We start from the raw sequence: 18303 nt of genomic DNA, 5'->3' as shown, positions 1-18303 counted from the left end.
TTAGTTAGGGAATAATTGATTGGCCTACTGTTCATTATTCCTTTGATTTGGTGCTTTCATTAAATAGCCGGTGCGCTGTGTGCGAGCAGACGAGTCGCCTCGCACTATCCGCAGCTGCTGGGGAAGTGAGCAGAAGCTTTAAGAGAGAGCAGGAGAGCATGTGTTCAGGATATCATTGAGATTAAGGAGATCCTGGTTCATAACGGCTACCCTGTAGGAATGGAGAGATGAGACAGAGAGCAGGGGAAAGTGAGAGCGAGAGAGAGCGGCATTCTGAATGTCTGTATTTTCTCTGTTTAAATGCATTATATCCTCGAGGCATGCAGTGGATAATCTCCTTGTTTTGTCTTCGCTGCCTATCTCAAAAAACAAACTTAATTTTTAACTGGTGTTTGCGTCTCCTCTCTTTCTTCCCCACTCTTTTTGTCTCTCTCTTACCTCTCCGCTCCCTCTCTCTCCCCCCACGGCTTCCTTCCTTCGCTTTCTTTCTGCCCGTCTTTCTTCCTTCCTTCCTTTCTCATTCCCCTTCCCTTCCCTTCCCTCCCCTCCTCCTCCTCCTCCCCCCATCCCCTCTCTCCCAGCTCCACACCGACATGGACAGGAATGATGGACGCACCAAGTACGTGCTGCGAGGCGAGGGGGCGGGCTCCGTCTTCGTGATCGATGAGAAGACGGGCAACATCCACGTCACCAAGCCGCTGGACCGTGAGGAGAAGGACGAGTACCGTCTCATCGCCACGGCCACCGACCGGCAGACGGAGCGCGCCCTGGAGCCCTCGTCACAGTTCATCATTCGGGTGCAGGACATCAACGACAACCCGCCCGTCTTCGATGAAGGCCCCTACACTGCCACCGTGCCTGAGATGGCCAATATAGGTACTGCAAGCAGGGTGGGAAATGGGGGGGGTAGGTGGGTTTGAGTCACCAATGGCTATGCTTGCATGCAGATCCTCATATCCCAGTTAAAGTCACAGTCCTTAATGAGATGTTTTTCTTGACATATAGGATAATAGGGCGGGACATGATGCGAGAAGGGATCATTCAAAAATGTAAACCACTGAGATTCAGTTAGGGAGCGAGAGGCCGTTTTATTTGATGGGAGGGGCGGAAAATCTGTGATGTTTTATTGGTTGAAATTTTTAAGTTTGACTCCTGGTACACAATGACGTCACCACTAAAGATTTTCCATTTTCCAAGTAAACCTAAAGAGATTTTGATAGAAAAATACAAGAAAATATATATATATTTCTTGTAATTTTTGTGGCATAATAGGTATGGTATGATAGTCAGAATAGGCTAAAAAGGCAGAAGTCATTTTTTATTTATGTGTGACTGCATGTATCCATGTACCCACTGAGAAACAAAATTCTTGCCTATATGCCAGTTGCAACTATACTGAAAAATGTCCTGTAATATGATCTTCATAACTTTCCATCGTGACGTGACTTGGCTCAGTAGTACACAAATACCTTAAATAAATTGCTACTGCGATGCCATCTGCCATCCACACAACAGAGAATATTCATCTCTTTCATGACAGAATGACGCAGTTTAGTTTCAAATTCACTCCAGAAGTGAGAAGACCCGGAGGTACAAAGGCTTACTGCGATGTTTTGATCGAATAACTTTACCCACTATGCAAAATTGAGCCCAGTGGGAAATGAAATAACATGTTTACATGCATCAAAATCCTGGATAATATCGGAATATCCCAGCACCTTATCCAGGTCTCTCATAGCAAGGGCATTTTGGATTGTTGCAAACAGGATACGGCGTTTAGAACCGCCGGCTCTTGCCTACATTTACACAGATGTTCATATTCACTTAATATTCAAGGTACTCAAGATTGAGGTTTTCAGTTTATGAGCTGCTGGCACATGTAAACGCTATATAACATTTACAGTAACCCAGATAAGCTCTTTACCCAGCTATGAGAAACTCCAGCTCCTCTCACTTCTGGAGTAGAGATGAAACTCGGTTGATTTATGGCCCTCCTAGCAACTGTCGCCTTGCATTGGTGATGACTGTTATTAAGGATAGCTAACAGCAGGACTGATTCTAAAATTAGGTTATTTGTCAAAAGGGTGAAGAAAATCTCAGAAGTGGGACCAGCATCTTTCAGAATAATTGAAACTCTATTACTTACAGTTAAATCATGGGTGGGAGAACGCAGGTAGGTAGAGATTCTGATACATTGATACAGGGATATTTGAAAGTGTGTTATTGAAGCTGCATAGAAACTAGGGTTATAGCGATATATCTGTTTGTTAATTAAAAATCAAATATCAGCCAGTCATTGCTGTCAAGCTTCAACATGAAGGAGGTTCCTTCCTGACCACAGCTAGTCAAAATGTTTTATTATTATTATTATTTCAGATGGCTGAAATCATTCCAGTACAATCATTCCTGACTTTGGCATAAGGAGCTGCAACCCAACTAAATTAATTTTGTTAATATGGGTTTTAGTGGCAAGTTTACAGTCACATGCCGGTCTAAATGCTGTTTCAGAGGCTTTTTCCAATCTTGCCAAGAATAATACTCTGGGGGAAACACTGAATCCTTGTGATTTTTAGAATTTTTTGGGCATGAAAATGGTCACATTTAAAGATATTGAGCATTGGCACAAAATATAAGTCATTGGCAGCTTCACTAAAAAAAATGTTGGAATTGGGCTTCAAAACCTCTAACACTAACACACTGAAAAAGACCTTAACCGGGACATGAACTCGTACGCCGATTACTGTGAGCGTGTTAATGTGGCTTGAACTCACACACTGGGTTGTGACACGCGCGCAGTTACAATTTCAGCTGAGCCGGTGTTTGTTTTTCCAACAAGGTGGGCACAAGAAAGCACCTCTACACCGCCATCAAACCACATCATGCCCCCTCCCACGACAATGCTGCCTGCCAGGGTTCCATTCAACTTGTATGACCATGTTTTATGCAGTCCTTCCTGGCCTTCGTCAAGCGGAATTATAAAATGGGTCGGGGATGGTGGGGAAAACCTGCCACTCTTTTTAGGTAGCTTCAATGCATGGATGACTGTAGTTTTCAGAATATGATGTAAGAGCGTGTGAGAGTTTGTTTACGAGGAAAGACCGGTTCCTGCATACTGCATGTGATATCCCAATAACTTTATTCAGCCTACTGGTACTGATAAAAAAGAATACTTAAGTTTGATTGACTTTCCCAAAGCCACTGGTTTCACAACTAAAATAAAGTTGTCTTCCTTCAAGTCCCTCCCTGCTGACACCATATAGGATTCACATGAACAAAGCGTTTTATCTTAGATTTTAGAGTAATTCTAATGATATGTTTTTATAGCCAGGCATTTCTTTTAAGAAAGTATTCATGAGGCTAGACAGGCTGAGTTTTAATAAGGGTGGAGGGTGGAGCTGGTCTTGTTTCCAAGGAAATCTCCCTCTTGATTTGCTGATGAGAGCTCCAAACAAATGAAAAAATAAATGATAGAGTAATGAAGCTCAGAATCACGACACAAGGCTATCCATTAAATCTTAAACACTGGCAAACTCAATGCACAACTGAGTGAAATCCTGTGTGAAACTCTGCTATCTAGCAGCATTGGAATATTGTCACAAAATCAACTCGCTTTGCTCTCCTGTCACACATAAAGTGGGACTTAAATGTTATGAACGATTCAATCGTTTCATCTCTCAAACACATTTAGAAAAACATTTAGAAAAAAATGTAATACTTTCATGAAAAGACCTCTTTACATGATCAGATTAAAATTCCCCAACTTTAATCCAGCAAACAAATATAAAAAGATAGATTTGATGAATAATACATATAAAGAATTAATTTGCGCTATGAGAAAAGAGACATTTTGTCTCTTCCTCCCTACGGAGAGAGAGACGCGGTGGGAAGGGTTGAGATCCAGGCGAGGGCTGCTGCCAGACGATCAGAGAGCTGATGAAGCCGCGGTGTCCTCATCGCTCCCAGGATGAAAGAAACAAAAATGTATGCCGTTATTGTTGTAAGGTGTTTATGTTGTGCAGCTACAGAGTAAAAAAAGCCAGCCGCACAAAAAAAGGTAAGGTTTACTCCAGCATGTTTCTAAATCAGTACCCAGATGAAGGCAGGAGCCGAAACATGTTGGAATAAATCTTTTGTGTGGAGAGAAGTGTGCGGCCGTCTCTTTTTTTACTTTTTAGCCTCGTGACTTTTCCGACAGCCAGCACCTCGTTTGGGCGTGTGCTCTATTCTTCTCACTTAATGTTATACAGCTAACCATACTTCTCCATTTATTCTATATTTGTTTGCAACCTCGACACTAGCGGCTAATATGAACTATTACAAGAAAAGCAAGGCAAGCTAACTAAGCGCTAATCTGTATGCTAAAATACCACAAACAGGCTAAAAAGCTAGCAAGCCCATGTACCCGTAAGTCCATTTTCAATCACGAAATATTTTTGAAAACATAAGATAACACAGGAACTATGTTAGCGAAATAAATATTGTCTTCTTACATATATAGTCCTTTGAAATCGAACTACCACCAGCACCAGTCACATTTTCAGTCAGACCGTAAAAAATATGACTTTATTCAGCAGCAATGCATTATGGGGCAACACTGATCACCTGAGGAGCTATAAGCTAAAAGGGGCTTATAACCAGTCTGAAGGGCATTTATACCATATTATATGCAGAGTATTTATACGCCTTACTAGCCTGGTGGAACCATCTGTATTGCTGTGCTCATTGTTGAGTGAAAGAAACTTCAGGTTAACAAACTATGTGACACAATCAATGGGTGCAGCTTCTATACGTTTGTTGATATGAAAAAAACTTGGCTTCATGCGTCTCACCGCTAACGTTACACCTTTTCATGGATTAGCAACCTCCACCACAGATAACATTAAGCGTTTCATCATGGATAAATAGCTAGCCGTAAATTATATTAACCATTTGTATGTGACATGAATCTCGCCCACCACAATACCCTTGAGGTTTTCCTGATACATTGGTGTTGCCAGCATATTCTGAACACTTTTCATTCAGCAACCAAGTCCCTGGGCTGCCGAATACAAGTAGACAACATCCATGAAGGATTTCCTAGCTGTGGACACCAATCTGCATAGCCGTGATCCCCAGCTTCGTGATCTGGTCCTCCGTGAGAATGAAACAACGTTGAAATAACAATAAAAATAAGGTTCTAGACAGGGGAAATTTTCTTGGCCATTAACAGAGAAATACTAATACTGGTTGAGTGCTTTCCTTATCTTGTATGGAAACATATGTTTTCTTAGTGGCTGGGAAATGGAAATGGAAACTATCTTGCTAACCCAAGAAACTACTTTGGTAGGGTCCTATTGGATATTTTAAAGTTGTTTCATTTCATATTGCATTTCAATTTCTACCTAGATTGGATAACATATTAATCTCGGTGAGAGGTCAGATATGCAAGTACATTGCATTTTCTCCCTTGAAAGGATATACCAGTGTAAAACACTCACCAGAAATGAGTTCTGAAAAGCAGATTTTTTTTAGACGTCACATTTTACAACTGAACCACCAAGAGTCCAGAAGTTGCCAATGCACTAGACATCTGGACACTTTCTGTGTACATAAAATCAACATACAATGCAGTAGAAACACAAGTATGCTCATTTTCCGTCACTTTTAGTATGATAAGTATGGATAGAACACAGCCATGGAAAGAGAACAGTAGTGAAGCCCGCTCCATACATTATTTTGAGCTGTCACCAATTCTGGATTCTTCAGAATGAATAAATTCCAGCCACCGGGGCACAGCCTGTCACAGCGGTGTCTTAGGAAAAGGAAACATGGTTTTCAGGGTTGAATACCCCCAAAAATGCACAGCAGTAGCATGTTACCACTCATGTCACTTTGAAAGTTGTGAAATTGCAAGTTTCATATGATGGGAAGCGCAGAAGGGAGGAACAGGGGGTGTTAAAAAACCTGTGATGGTGTTATCGGTTGGAATTTTAACTACACCATGAAGTAAACTCTAAAATGTGTTTTCCAGAAACTAAAAGTAATGGGATTTTGACATAAAAATAAGAGAAATTAATTCTGACATTTATTGTTATATAAGTGTAAGATAAGCTAATTTTTCATTTCATTGTGACTCTAAAAGCGACTGATAGTAGTGCAAAGGTCAGGGCCGTAGTGCCATGACAATATTACTGTCACTGTACAGTGATCATGTACAGAAGGAGAGAAGTGGAAGGAGCAGAAATAAAATAAGGGGTTTTTACACTCATTGCAGTGAGGCGTTGAGTGACAAGAATTGTCTGGGAGTGTGCTTCAGAGCGTGTCTGCAGAGTGACTGTAGGTAACTTTGCATGTACAATAAGTACTCTTATCTCCACTTGAACTCTCTACCACACAAAATGGGTTCTACTTTAAGGAGCACTCTTCCTCTTAAAAAGCCGGGAGAATTGCTTTTAGGGAAACTTGAAATTACAAGGGAAGTGGCGATTATTTTGAATAATTCACCCCTAAACCGGTTAGTTAAGAAAAACTCAGTGAATACGGCCCCAGGTAGTTGCCATCCACCTCTTAAATCCTTTTTTTTTTCCAACATCAAGGTCCCCTCCGCGTCGGATTGCTTAATTCAAAATAACGGCCCTGGCGGCAGCCTGCCGGGGCAAGGCCCAGGGAGAGGGGCGAGAGAGATGAGCGCTATTTAGTAATCCCATCAGCTGTGTTATGAGCGCCTGCTCCTCAAAGCAGCTCAGTCTTCAGATTGAGTTGTTCAGTCAATCACGGATTCAATATTTACTTGACGATTCAATATTTACCAAGGCGCTTTTCAGCACGCGTGACTGAGGAGACGCCACTGCTATGCACATCCTATCAAAGAGTCGTTATTGTGTGTGTGTGTGTGTGTGGGTGGGGTGTGGGGTGTGTGTGGGGGATAGATTCATCCACAGCAATGAGACACTGATGCAAGGCGCGTTGGAAGCGAGCCAGCTCCCCACTTGAAATTTGGGGCTACAGTCTCTGCAAATTGTTTTGAATTAGTTTCACTTGTTTGTGTGTGTAAACATGGTGCCAGATGTGACTCTGCATTCAGGGGGAGGCTGAGGCACGTTTAAAATCTTGCCTGTCTAAAGGATAAATAACAATATATCCGAATCGAAATCCCTAAATCGGTATGATTCCCATTCGTGTTCCCCTTGAGGACGGGGGTCTTATGGTATAAAAATGCAGTGGGTGGCGGTGTGAAGATCTGATCTGCATGGATTGGGACGGGCTTTATGGCACCGCTGGCGAGCTGCATATCAAGAGGTTTGTCTCAGCCTCGCACTTGTTGCATCAACCTCCCAACCAAACCCGTTTGATCTCCTGGTCTGATCATTCTCATGAAACGAACATTCCTTTTCTGCTCATCTATCTCAAGCAAAGTAAAAAAAAAAAAAGAAAAAAAAAGAAAGAACATAAAGGGATTCAATAGCAGTCACTTGGTAGTCTGTCAGTCCAGGCGAAGCACTATTGTTAAGGAGTACTTTGAAATATCGACAGAAAGTGCACCTGCGTTTTTTTTCTAGCAGCGCAGAAAATGTGTAAGACGGGGAAAAACATCAAAACTGAACTTGGATTAAAAATTTATGGGCAAAAATTTAATAACGTAGGTAAAAAATGAGGGGTCTGCTCTCGACTCGCTCTCTCTCTCTAATCTCTCTCTCTCTCTTTCTCTCTCTCTCTCTTTGCATCTGCCATCTGCCAATAACCCCTCTGATTCTAAACTACATGTAATGGATCAGTAACCCCACACCAAACACACACACACACACACTATGTCTCTCTCTCCCTCTCTCTCTCTCTCTCTCTCTCTCTCTCTCACTCTCTCTCTCTCTCATGGTGACACTGTCATGGCTTTGATGTCAGGGAAAAAAAAAAAAAAAAAAAGCCAACAGCTGCTCCCGCATATCCCCCTCCTCCCTCAGAGCCTGTCAGGCGCAAGGCCCGCTGGGAACCGTAGTTCTCTCTAAACTAACTACACATGAATGTATATACACTATCCATATTACATGCATTTATCGTATTTTAGATTTTGATGTTTTTCGCGAAGTTGCCCGAAGAAAGAAAGGGAGGCTTAAGAGAGCGAGAGGGTGCGGGGAGACGGGGGGAGAGAGAGAGAGAGAGAGTGGGGAGAGGCCGTCGGAAGAGACAGACGGAGAGATTGAGAGAGGGAGCAAAAGGGAATGGAGGGAGAGGAAGGTGAGCGGCAGGGGAGAGGAGAGGAGGGGGGGTGGGGGGGGGGCGAAGTGAATAAAGTATTTGTCACACTGCTGCCGAAAGAGATTGAAAAGGAGGGAGCGGGAGAGAGAGAGAGAGAGAGAACGGAGGTTGTCATTATATAAAGCTTTTTCTTACGCGGTTCCGTCCACTCGGCCTCGGCTCCGCCTCGTTTTCTGACTTGACTCTTTCTTTCTTTCTCTCTCTCTTCCCCTCCCTCCCTCCCTCGTTCCTTTTTCCCACCTCTTTCCACACTCCGCCTCGCTCCTATTCTCTCTTCCCTCACTTCACCTCACCTCCCCCCGCCTTTCCTTTCCCGCCTCTTTCCCTGCCTCCTTGCCCACTCCTATTCTCGCTTGCCTCCTCCTTCTGTTCCCCCCTCTCATCCCTCGCTCCAGGCACGTCTATAATCCAGGTGACAGCGACAGATGCTGACGACCCGACTTATGGGAACAGCGCCAGGCTAGTGTACACACTGGTGCAGGGCCAACAGTACTTCTCTGTGGATCCCCAGACAGGTGAGTGTGTTTGTATATGTGTGTGTGTGTGTGTGTGTGTGTGTGTGTGTGTGTGTGCGCTCCCGCCTGACTGCTATTTAGCACGCACCCAACAGAAAATGAAATGCAAAAAAAAAACGTGCAGATGTTGATGAGCAAACATACATACATACATGCAAACACGCGTGTATTCACACACACGGATGCAGGTAAACAAGATGCGTTTCCCTATTTTTTTGCACACACACAAAAATAGGGAAACACCTCTTTCTCTCTCTCTCTCTCTGTCTCCCTGTCTGTCTTTCACTCTCTCTCACTCTCTTTCTCACTCACACACACACACACACACACACACACACAGAGACACCCCCCCCCCCCGCGCATCCCTCGCTCTCTTGTCACACTTAGTCATCCGTCTTTCCCACTTCCCTATTCCCTCCTCTGCTCCCGTCTCATTCCCCCCCCCCCTCTTTTCTCTTCCTCCCTGCCTCCCTCCATCTCCCACCCACCCCCCCCCCCCCCTCCATTTTTCGTTCTCTCCCTCTGTTCTCCCCCCAACCCCCCCCCTCCCTCGCCTCACTCCCGGTATGAGTTGGCAGAAATGTATTCATGCTGCCAGGCCCTATGTGCATCGAACAAAACGCAGCAGCAGCCTAACATTATTATTTCTGAGCGGGGCGAAAGCAAAAAAGACAAGTGTTCAAAGGCGGATGTCAGCGGAAAGGTTTGTGAACTATTACACAGGACAGATTACAGAGGGCTCAAAGGACCCGTCTCCTTTGCTGGAAACCTTGACGTGTGTTCCCGATATGCCTCCGTGTCATGTGTGTCACCCCAGGGCAAACTTCTTTTTTTTTTTGTGCGGTGGTGGGTGGGGGTTGGTGTGTGTTGTTTTTTTTTTTTTTTTTTAGCGTGGGTTGGATAAGTCAGAAATTGAATTTGGGCTGACTGATCCGTTTGACTCGGTTTTGATTGACAGCGCGCATGTAAACACTGTGCTATACTAGAGGATTTAATCATGATGAGGCTGCTGCTGAGCTGAGCTGAGCCGAGCGGCGCGTGTGTGTGTGTGTGTTTGTCTGTTTGTGAGTGTGTGCCTTTATGTGTGTGTGTGAGACGCGGTTCATGTTGTCCACAAGGGTCGTAGGTGGCCGACGCTTGTGTCTTTCTCATTGAATGTCAGTGTTTTGTAATTGATTGCGTTGACATGCGTTGGACCTCTGCAGTGAGTGAAGAGAGCTGCAGTGGTTTTTGAAATGCTAATTGGGGGAATATAAGCCTAATTCCACCCAGTGTGTATTAGCCGTGACACTATGCTATTAGGGACGGTTTAGTATTCCGAGTGTGTCCGCTCTCTTCTCCCCTCTCTCTCTCTCTTTTTCAATCACTCCATTTCTCGCTCGCTCCATCACCAAAGGTCTTAGTCAAAAAAAAAAAAAGCACACTTCACAGCTCCCACATTTGCTCAGATATTCGTTTTTTTGTTTACTTATGAATTCCGCTCGGAAACCTAGACATATTCCTGCGTGTTCGTTAGCATTCAAAACAGCCCTTGTTGAATGTGATTCACCTTGAGCTGCCAAGTCAGCCAGGCCAGAGTTTTTGGCTGATGTTCGGCGAGCACAGCCAACAGTCGATGTGCAACAACCAATCACATGTAGCAGAATGAGGCCATTTACATAGAGGAGGTGATCGATGCTGAATGCGTGTAAGTGATGCTCGCCCGTGCGTGTGTGCGCAAGCGTGCGTGTGTGAGTGTGTGTGTGTGTGAGTGCTAAAGAGAGACAGAGCAAGATTTTCCGCTCTGTCAGCATGTCTGGCTGTTGGCATGTGGTGATTTATCTTTTTCATATGAGCTTCTTCGCACATCTGTGTTTGTGTGTGTGTGTGTGTGTGTGCTTCTGTGCTCCTTTAAAAGGGGCAATAAGTGATCTGTCGCCGCCGTCGAGTGAAAACCTTGCATCTCCAAAATGTCAGAAAAGCTGTCAACTTGTCAAGAAAAACAGCCTTGTTTTTAGCTTGACAGCAATGCATTCTGACATTATCCAATGGGGTTTGAAAGGGCTTCATAAGCCCAAGAGGCTGGAGAATGAACATGCAATCCTTCAGCTGAAGTGAAAAAACATAGAAATCACCAAAACTGGAGTTACAAGGTTTTCATGCGGCAACAGTGTGGCCTGAAATTGACATGAATAAAGTAAATAAGAAGTCACAGTATCACAGTAGAGATGAGTGATCCAGCAGAAACGACTAGTGAAGAGGTCATTTATCACAATGCAGAATAATACTGCTTTGTTGTTTACTTTTTTGGCTCAAGAACAAGAGTGAGTTTTGAAAGCCAGAAATCTCAGCACCTGTTAATTTAATTGTTGAGCCACTGAATCGATCAATAACCCTGTCAAACCGACTTATTATGGCCATTTTGTCCTATGAGGCATTGAAACCTTACTTATTTCTGCTTTAAATGTCTTTGTGGCAGTTACACCCTAACACTGTCCCGTGTGTGTTACCCAGGTATCTTGCGTACGGCGGTGCCCGACATGGACCGGGAGACCCAGGACCAGTACCTGGTGGTGCTTCAGGCAAGGACATGGGGGGCCACCTGGGCGGTCTGTCCGGGACCACCACCGTCACCGTCAGGCTCACCGACGTCAACGACAACCCCCCGCGCTTCACCCAGAGTGAGTAACTTGGCAACGCACACGCCCACCCACGTGAAAGTCATTACTATCAGGAACGTACAGGCACACGACCAAACAGAAGGGAAATTATGTTGGACATGCTACACCTTTTTGCAGGCACACTTATGTATGTACAACCTCCCACACACACTCTCACACACACAATGCCCGAGTCAAACAGTATTTGCAAATACTTGTTAGCGCTTGTGTTACACTGCTTGGAGTACCAGATTGGTGGGGTTTCACCTCATTAGCACACTTCAGTTTCCAGTAAGATGTCAGTCACAGTTAAGTACAGAATTGACTTTCAATTACTTTGCTGTGACTGTGTAAACCTTCTGGTACTCATTATATTGTCCAATGTGGCAAACAATATGGTACTCCAACAACATTAAAACAACTCTTAGTGCCCCTCACAAAAGCATAAAAACAGTCTTCCTGGATTGATGGTGGTCTGTGCAATGAGTAATCATCAGCCAACCTCTATTTCCAACTCCCATGTAATTTTAGATTATAGGAAATGAACAGACAACCCTTCTATTTAGGCACACCTAATAATAATTGGCTACCTAAACAACTTTTTAAAAACGTTTGACTTACAGTCGCTATGTTATCGTTCATGCAGCTGTTTTAGTGTGAAGGATAGAGGGAGAATGTTCATTTCTCGTGTAGCTTTGTGCCTTTAATTATTGATAAATGAAATTAGGCCGTGTGCCTACAGCCTAGTCTACCTTTCCATTAGTATGAAACACAATTTGGACCAAGTTAAGATTTCAAATCACATAATAGCTATGTAGTTTGCAATGAAGATCTTGGATTATCAGACATCATTATTTTAGCTGCACACGGTAAGTTATTGTTTTGGTTATGCAGTGGCAGGGTGACATGGCAGTTAGAGAAACCCTCCTGTAACTGACGGGTCATGGGTTTGACCTATTGAACGCAACAGAGAATGTGTCCACCCCTTGTCAATATATCCTTGAAGAAGACAGGTCTGCAAGTGGGTGCAACATGCTCTCTTGCAGACTGTGTTCACCTTACTTTACCCTGGGAGCCTCATTTGTTACACTACTTGATTTCTTTTCTATTGTGGTGGTGGTTGCATCCTTTATTACCTTCAAAAATCAGGATAAGTCAGTTTCCTCTCCTGTGAATGAGACCAAACAGCCTTGATGGCCAATGTTATAGCCATCCATTGCTTACTTAGCTGCAGAAAGTCAACTTTTCTGCCATTTTTCATCTAATTGCTGTACTTATTCTGATGAAAATGAAGGGAGATGAAGGTGGGATACAGTTTATGGACAGTTCAACTTCAGTCTGTTTTGTAAAACACCCATCCCACATGACTCTCAGGGGCCGGCAGACATAGTGGCGGATGCAGAGTGCAGGTGGATGTGAGAAAAGAGCCGACAGGAACGGATGGGCACTGGATGAGGGACTCCAGTCCAAGGGATCACTAGCTTTAATGCCAATATTGAACTCCTGATGTCCTGGGGGAGGGTTAGCTGGTTGTGTTGAGCCCCTGTCAGAGCCAGTGTGTTGGACTGGGTTGTGCTGAGGACCAGAGGGCTTCTTGGAGAGAAACCGGGCTCACTCTGATCTCTCTCCTTGAAGATGAAGGGACTCGCGGCGCCAAGGGTGACTCCGAAACCTCACTTAGTCTATCAAAACCTCCTCACTGCTGCTGCGACTGCCCCTTGCTGATGACTTCTTTGTGTGCGTTTCACTATTTGGGGGTGTGTGTGTGTGTATGTGTAGCTTTATTGAATGCGCATCTGCCCTACCTGCCGTTTTGTGTTTGTGTGTTTGAGCGGTTCACGCATTCTCGCATTTGTACGTACATAGCTGCGTGTGTGTCCCCGATTGTCTGCTTGCCTCTTTCTGTGTGTTCGCTCGCCGCTGTGTGTGTGTGTGTGTTCGCTCGCCGCTATGTGTGTGTGTACATGCGCACTCCCTTGTGCTTGCGCGAACACCATCAAAGCCAGCCACCCCGCCGCTCTACTCAATTACACACCCAGGCTTTTAAAAAGACACCCTCAAATCCAGCCCCCGCGTCTCCCAAGGTCAACACTGCTTATTCCTTGTGGCATTTACCAGAGGGAGAGGATTACACTGCAGCGTACCAACTAGGTACCGGCTGTACATTATAGCTTTTACAAGAGGAAAAACAGGTCCTGCTTTGTGGGCTTGTCTTTTCACGGCGCCCTAGAATTTCTGCCCATCCAAAACATGATTCCAGGAACTAAGTGGGTTTGTTGTGTGTACGGTTTTGAATGCTGTCAGGGGATTTCTTTAGCCTGGAGGAGGCAGTATAGCAGAGGGAAAGTAGGCTACAGTATTGTAGTTGTTTTTGGTTAAAATGATAAGTGGGAAATGTGGGATATTTTCAGAGGCTTCATTGGCAAACGCGCCGCACTAACCGCACTTTCCTTTGGGCCTCATTATCAAATGCCGTACGCCGTGCTCCAAATGTATTTGGACAGCAACACGTTTTTTGATGTTTTAGCTCCACACTCCTCTCAGTTTGGATTTCAAATAACTTGGTGCAAGAACAGCTTTAATTTTATTTTCATTCATATCAAATGGACTTTTAAAAAGGTAACAGGGCTTTTTGAACATTTTAGGGTGACAAGTAGTTGGACAGATCGTCAGCAAAGTAATCATTTTTAGTGTCTTGCTGAAAATTCTTAAACGGCAAAGATTATTTGAAGTCTGAAACATCACTGGACTCTTTTTAGGTATTCTTCCAAGTCTATTCCCATGAAAACTCACTGGACTAAATAATGCTCAGTGGGCTTTTTTTTTTCAAGTCGAATCGTGAACAGATACAATTTTGTTTCCCAATGCTCCCTCAAATTTGATAGTTAACAAGGCAGATGGATATAAAAACGGCTAACGGGGGGTTGCATCACCCTCTCATTCTGTATCAACTCATTGCCTGATTACGCTCTTAATTACTGTGGTGCAGTGTGGAATACATGGTTGGCTAAATGTCTGAGAGTAAACAAGGGTCTTGGGTGTAAAATCATGCCTCAAATTATCAACCCCCTGCTACAAAGTGTCGACACAGGCATAGATGACTCGCGGTTGTTTCTCCTCGCTGATTTTCCTGTTGTAATCCGGGGGGAAATTAGCTAGGAGACGGGACTTCCATAGCGTCACATAGCTTAGTCGTAAGGCTGTGTTGCTGTTGGGCTGATTTGAAATCTCATATCCTTATTTCCATGTAGTCATTTATTCAAACATGTTTTTTCTGTGTTTACTGTATCTGAATAATTTATGGCTTAGTGTAGTCCACAGCTGAATTCTCTTGGGGGAAACACTGAAATGCAAAGAGGCTCTAGCATAGGCTGGGAGTGTACCTAAAAATAAGATGACCACTTAATTTGATAGAAAGTACAACCTTGTTTATCCTAACCACTCTGAAATCTAGGTCGTTTAGAAATATATGGAGTGTATTGATGTTTCCCATCATTCGATAATTGAAATGAGTATTCGTATTCAGAGACGTCCCATGCAGTCTAAATACTGTTTTGTAGCATCCTCCAGCAAAGTCCTTAAATAGTTCACAATCAGGAGAGTATATTTTCACATTGCTCTATTTTATTCTCATCATGCCCATTCCATAGACCAGACAGTTTAGAAGTCTGGGAGTTGGATTCTGTTGTATTCCTTATTGATCCAGCTATTTTTATTGTACCTTGAAAAGCCGTATCAGGGCACAATACGTGCTAATTTTTAAATACCTCAAAAATTGAGCTGACTCTCGGTGCTGCAGACTCATAATCCTGTAATGTGACATTCAAAGTGCGAGCGTAGAAAAAATATATAAAAATATACTGCCCTTCGAATACTTTTGGAGGTCGCTTTATGCACAAGAATATCTTGATATTATTCTGAATATCCGTAGTAAAGTGAAAAGGGCCATTTTTGCAGAGGTGATTCAGAACCACTTTCTTGCTCTGTCTGAAATATCATAAGCCGAAATATCGCTCTCCATATGTTCTTCTTGGTGAAATGTCAACGTTTGATGTGGAATCTGGCACAATCCCTGAGCGCTGTACATCATGCTCCAGTCAAAAGGAGGTTTAAACAGCACTAACCCAATATCCCAATATGCTTAAGCATAGCATGTTTACCACCAGAGCATCATGAGAAAAGCCAGTCTAGCTTCACAGTGAGCGGTTACCTCCTCCACAGTGTTCTCCAAAGCATCTGTAGGATGTCGAAGGGCAAAACATTGATTCATTGCCCTGTGATGGTTGGAGCAGAGCTTTGTTATAAACACACATACACACACACACAAATCCGCAGATTGGAGTTTTAGTTATGGAAACATTTCTCAGAGGCAGAGCTGCTCTGGGGCAGAAATAATCTCATTGGTTGAGGTAAACCTCAGTGGGCGGAGCCAAAGAACCACAGTGTTTCTGGTTAAGTTAGACTGAAGTCCAGCGAAAAAGGTAAGAGAGGGGGAAGCTAATACTATGAAGCCTAGCACTATTGATACTAACTAAAAAATGCAACCTATCATACTAAGTTGTCTAGGTTAGCTAGTTAGCCTAGCTGACCCTCCAAGTTCAAGCTAGCCATACTTGCCTATAGCTATCTAGGTAAGCTAGCTAGCTACCTGCTGACCTTCCAACATCATGAATGCCATGGTCATGAATGAATGAACAAATAAGTCATTGCATGTATAGTTTTTATTTATATTTTGGCCAGAGTTCCTTGATTGATTTAGTGATTTTTTTTTCAGTGATTGAATGTTTTGAATGTCTATACATAAATCAGCTAATTGGTCAAGAGGCATGCCATCCATGACCATTACTTTGCATGAATTAGCTTTAGGTTGTTTCCTTACAAAAGTATTAAATAGCTTCCTAAGGTTTAATCTGTAGTCGAGGAGTTGATTGCAGCAGCTCTCACAATTTGAATTGGCATCAACTAGAAATTTGAGCGTCGTGCACCACTACAACTATAAAAAACTGTGGCTCTGAGTGAGTTTTAACTCAATCAATATGATTATTTCTGCCTCCAGAGCGGCTCTGCCTCCAAGAAATGTGTGTATAACTAAAACTCCAATCTGCGACACGTCCACACACCGAGACGCAGGTGCTGGTACCCACACCCGGGTTTTATGTGGTCTCCAAACAACCTTGGCTTGCCAACAGTGCCACATAAAAATGGTGAGAGGGAGCCATCACTCTCCCAGTGGTTTGATGGATGGAAAGATAGATGGGCTGACAGATGACTACATAGGTAGTGCTGATAAGATCAGTGTCGTTTTTATGCGCCGGGGAGATGAGACGGAGAGAGAGAGCGAGATAGAGGGAGCAGTTCGGAGAGGGCTTCATCATAAATATTACTAATTCATTTCCCCAGAGAGCGGGGCTGTTACTGAGAGAGTGTGAATGGGAAGCGATAGGGAGAGGGAGGGAGGTAGAGAGGGAAGGAGAGGTGATGTGTGCCAGTGAATGCATGTCTTTTTTGTGTGCGAATGTGTCTGTTTCATGCGCGTGTGTGTGTGTGATGTGTGTGTGTTTTGCTGAAAGAGGAAAAACAGAAAGATGGAGTCGGTAGGAAAAGGTGCGATAAAGTTGTCAGAGGAGTGAGACAAAGGGTGGGGGAAAAAAACTGTAAAAGAGGGAGTGGGTGAGAAGAGGCTCAGGGAGAAAATAGAGGGAGCCGTACAGAGACGGGGAGGAAACAGTCGAGGAGACAAACGTACAAGAAAGGGAGCGAGGGAGAGCATGAAGTGGAGGGAGTCAGGACGGATAATCATGGTATTATCTCCTTTGGTGAAAATGAGACTCGGAAAAAGAGGGGAAGAGGAGTCGAGGCAACAAAGAGGGATGAGTGGGTGTGCTAAAAGAGTCTCTTCAGAGATCGGCATAATGGCTTAACCTTGCGTGTGTTTTCTTTATCTATGGCACAAGCTTCCTCTTCCACTCCATCTGTCAGATTCTACCTTTATACTTCACCTTGTTTTTCCCCTCTGACACACACACAACACACACACACACACACACACACACACACACACACACACACACACACACACACACACTCATAGGATATGATCAGGCTGAGGTGAGGAGACAGGGAGATGGAGAGGTGACAGGCTTTGTCATCTCCCTTCAGGGCCCGCGGCACACATCCCCAACACACACACACACACACACTTGTAAACACTCCCAACTCCCAGTCTCTGTGTGTGTGTGCTCTCCACACACCCGCTGCCCTCGCGTCCCTTCTCACACTCTTCCCCCATCTGTTCCTCTTTTAAAAGACCCTCAGTGCCCAATCAGTTTTAGTCAGTGTGGCAGAAAGTGTCTGCTGAGCAATCCCACTTGTCAAAAAAAACCCAAAACATCCGCATTAAGAGTCGCACCATGAACTAGCTTTTATTAATGAACACGCGTGTTCCCTTCCACACCATAAATCCTATTCCTGAGTTTAATAATGGCAATTGAAGATTCTGGAGTGCAGCATTACACAGTTTCCTCAAATACTGCTCTTTAATTATGAATAATGTTACTATATTAATGTTTAATACGATGTTGATAGAGGATGTAGGAAATATCTACTCTGTTTTAAGTGTTCCCATATTTCCTACTGTATAACTGCTACTTACGGCCACACTAAGAAAACACAGAAAATCCATACCTGCGATAGAATTACCAACACTGACTGTTTCACAGAGCCGCCACCAGCGTACATCATTTTCTACTGTTGCCTATTTAGCAATCCAAACGCATTTAATAACATCTAATGCATATCGAGAATAGCCTGTGTCCTTTTCAATAGGGCATCGATAATGAATTTACTTAAGTGGCATGACTAATGTGCGCTTGTGGACCAGTAATGGGCTCATCAGAGTTGGGGGACACACACGCGCC

The 18303-nt window shown here is 43.8% G+C and overlaps 1 protein-coding gene across 1 annotated transcript in view; it reads left to right on the top strand.

Annotated features, from left to right (window-relative positions):
* LOC139663173 (cadherin-24) overlaps positions 1-18303 on the top strand; it is a 66299-nt gene that overhangs the window by 12989 nt on the left and 35007 nt on the right. Inside the window, 4 exon segments of the mRNA XM_071541739.1 lie at positions 582-876; positions 8628-8747; positions 11241-11306; positions 11309-11407. Of these exon segments, the coding sequence (XP_071397840.1) occupies positions 582-876; positions 8628-8747; positions 11241-11306; positions 11309-11407 (580 nt within the window).

The sequence above is a fragment of the Centroberyx affinis genome, unplaced genomic scaffold (genome assembly GCF_046629955.1).
Source record: "Centroberyx affinis isolate AG114_WGS23_722 - 3 ecotype Tasmania unplaced genomic scaffold, CSIRO-AGI_Caff_v1 ptg003944l_1, whole genome shotgun sequence".
NCBI classification, from domain to species: Eukaryota; Metazoa; Chordata; class Actinopteri; order Beryciformes; family Berycidae; genus Centroberyx; species Centroberyx affinis.
Note: the sequence above shows the minus strand (reverse complement) of the source record. Positions and strands in the feature narration are given on the sequence as shown.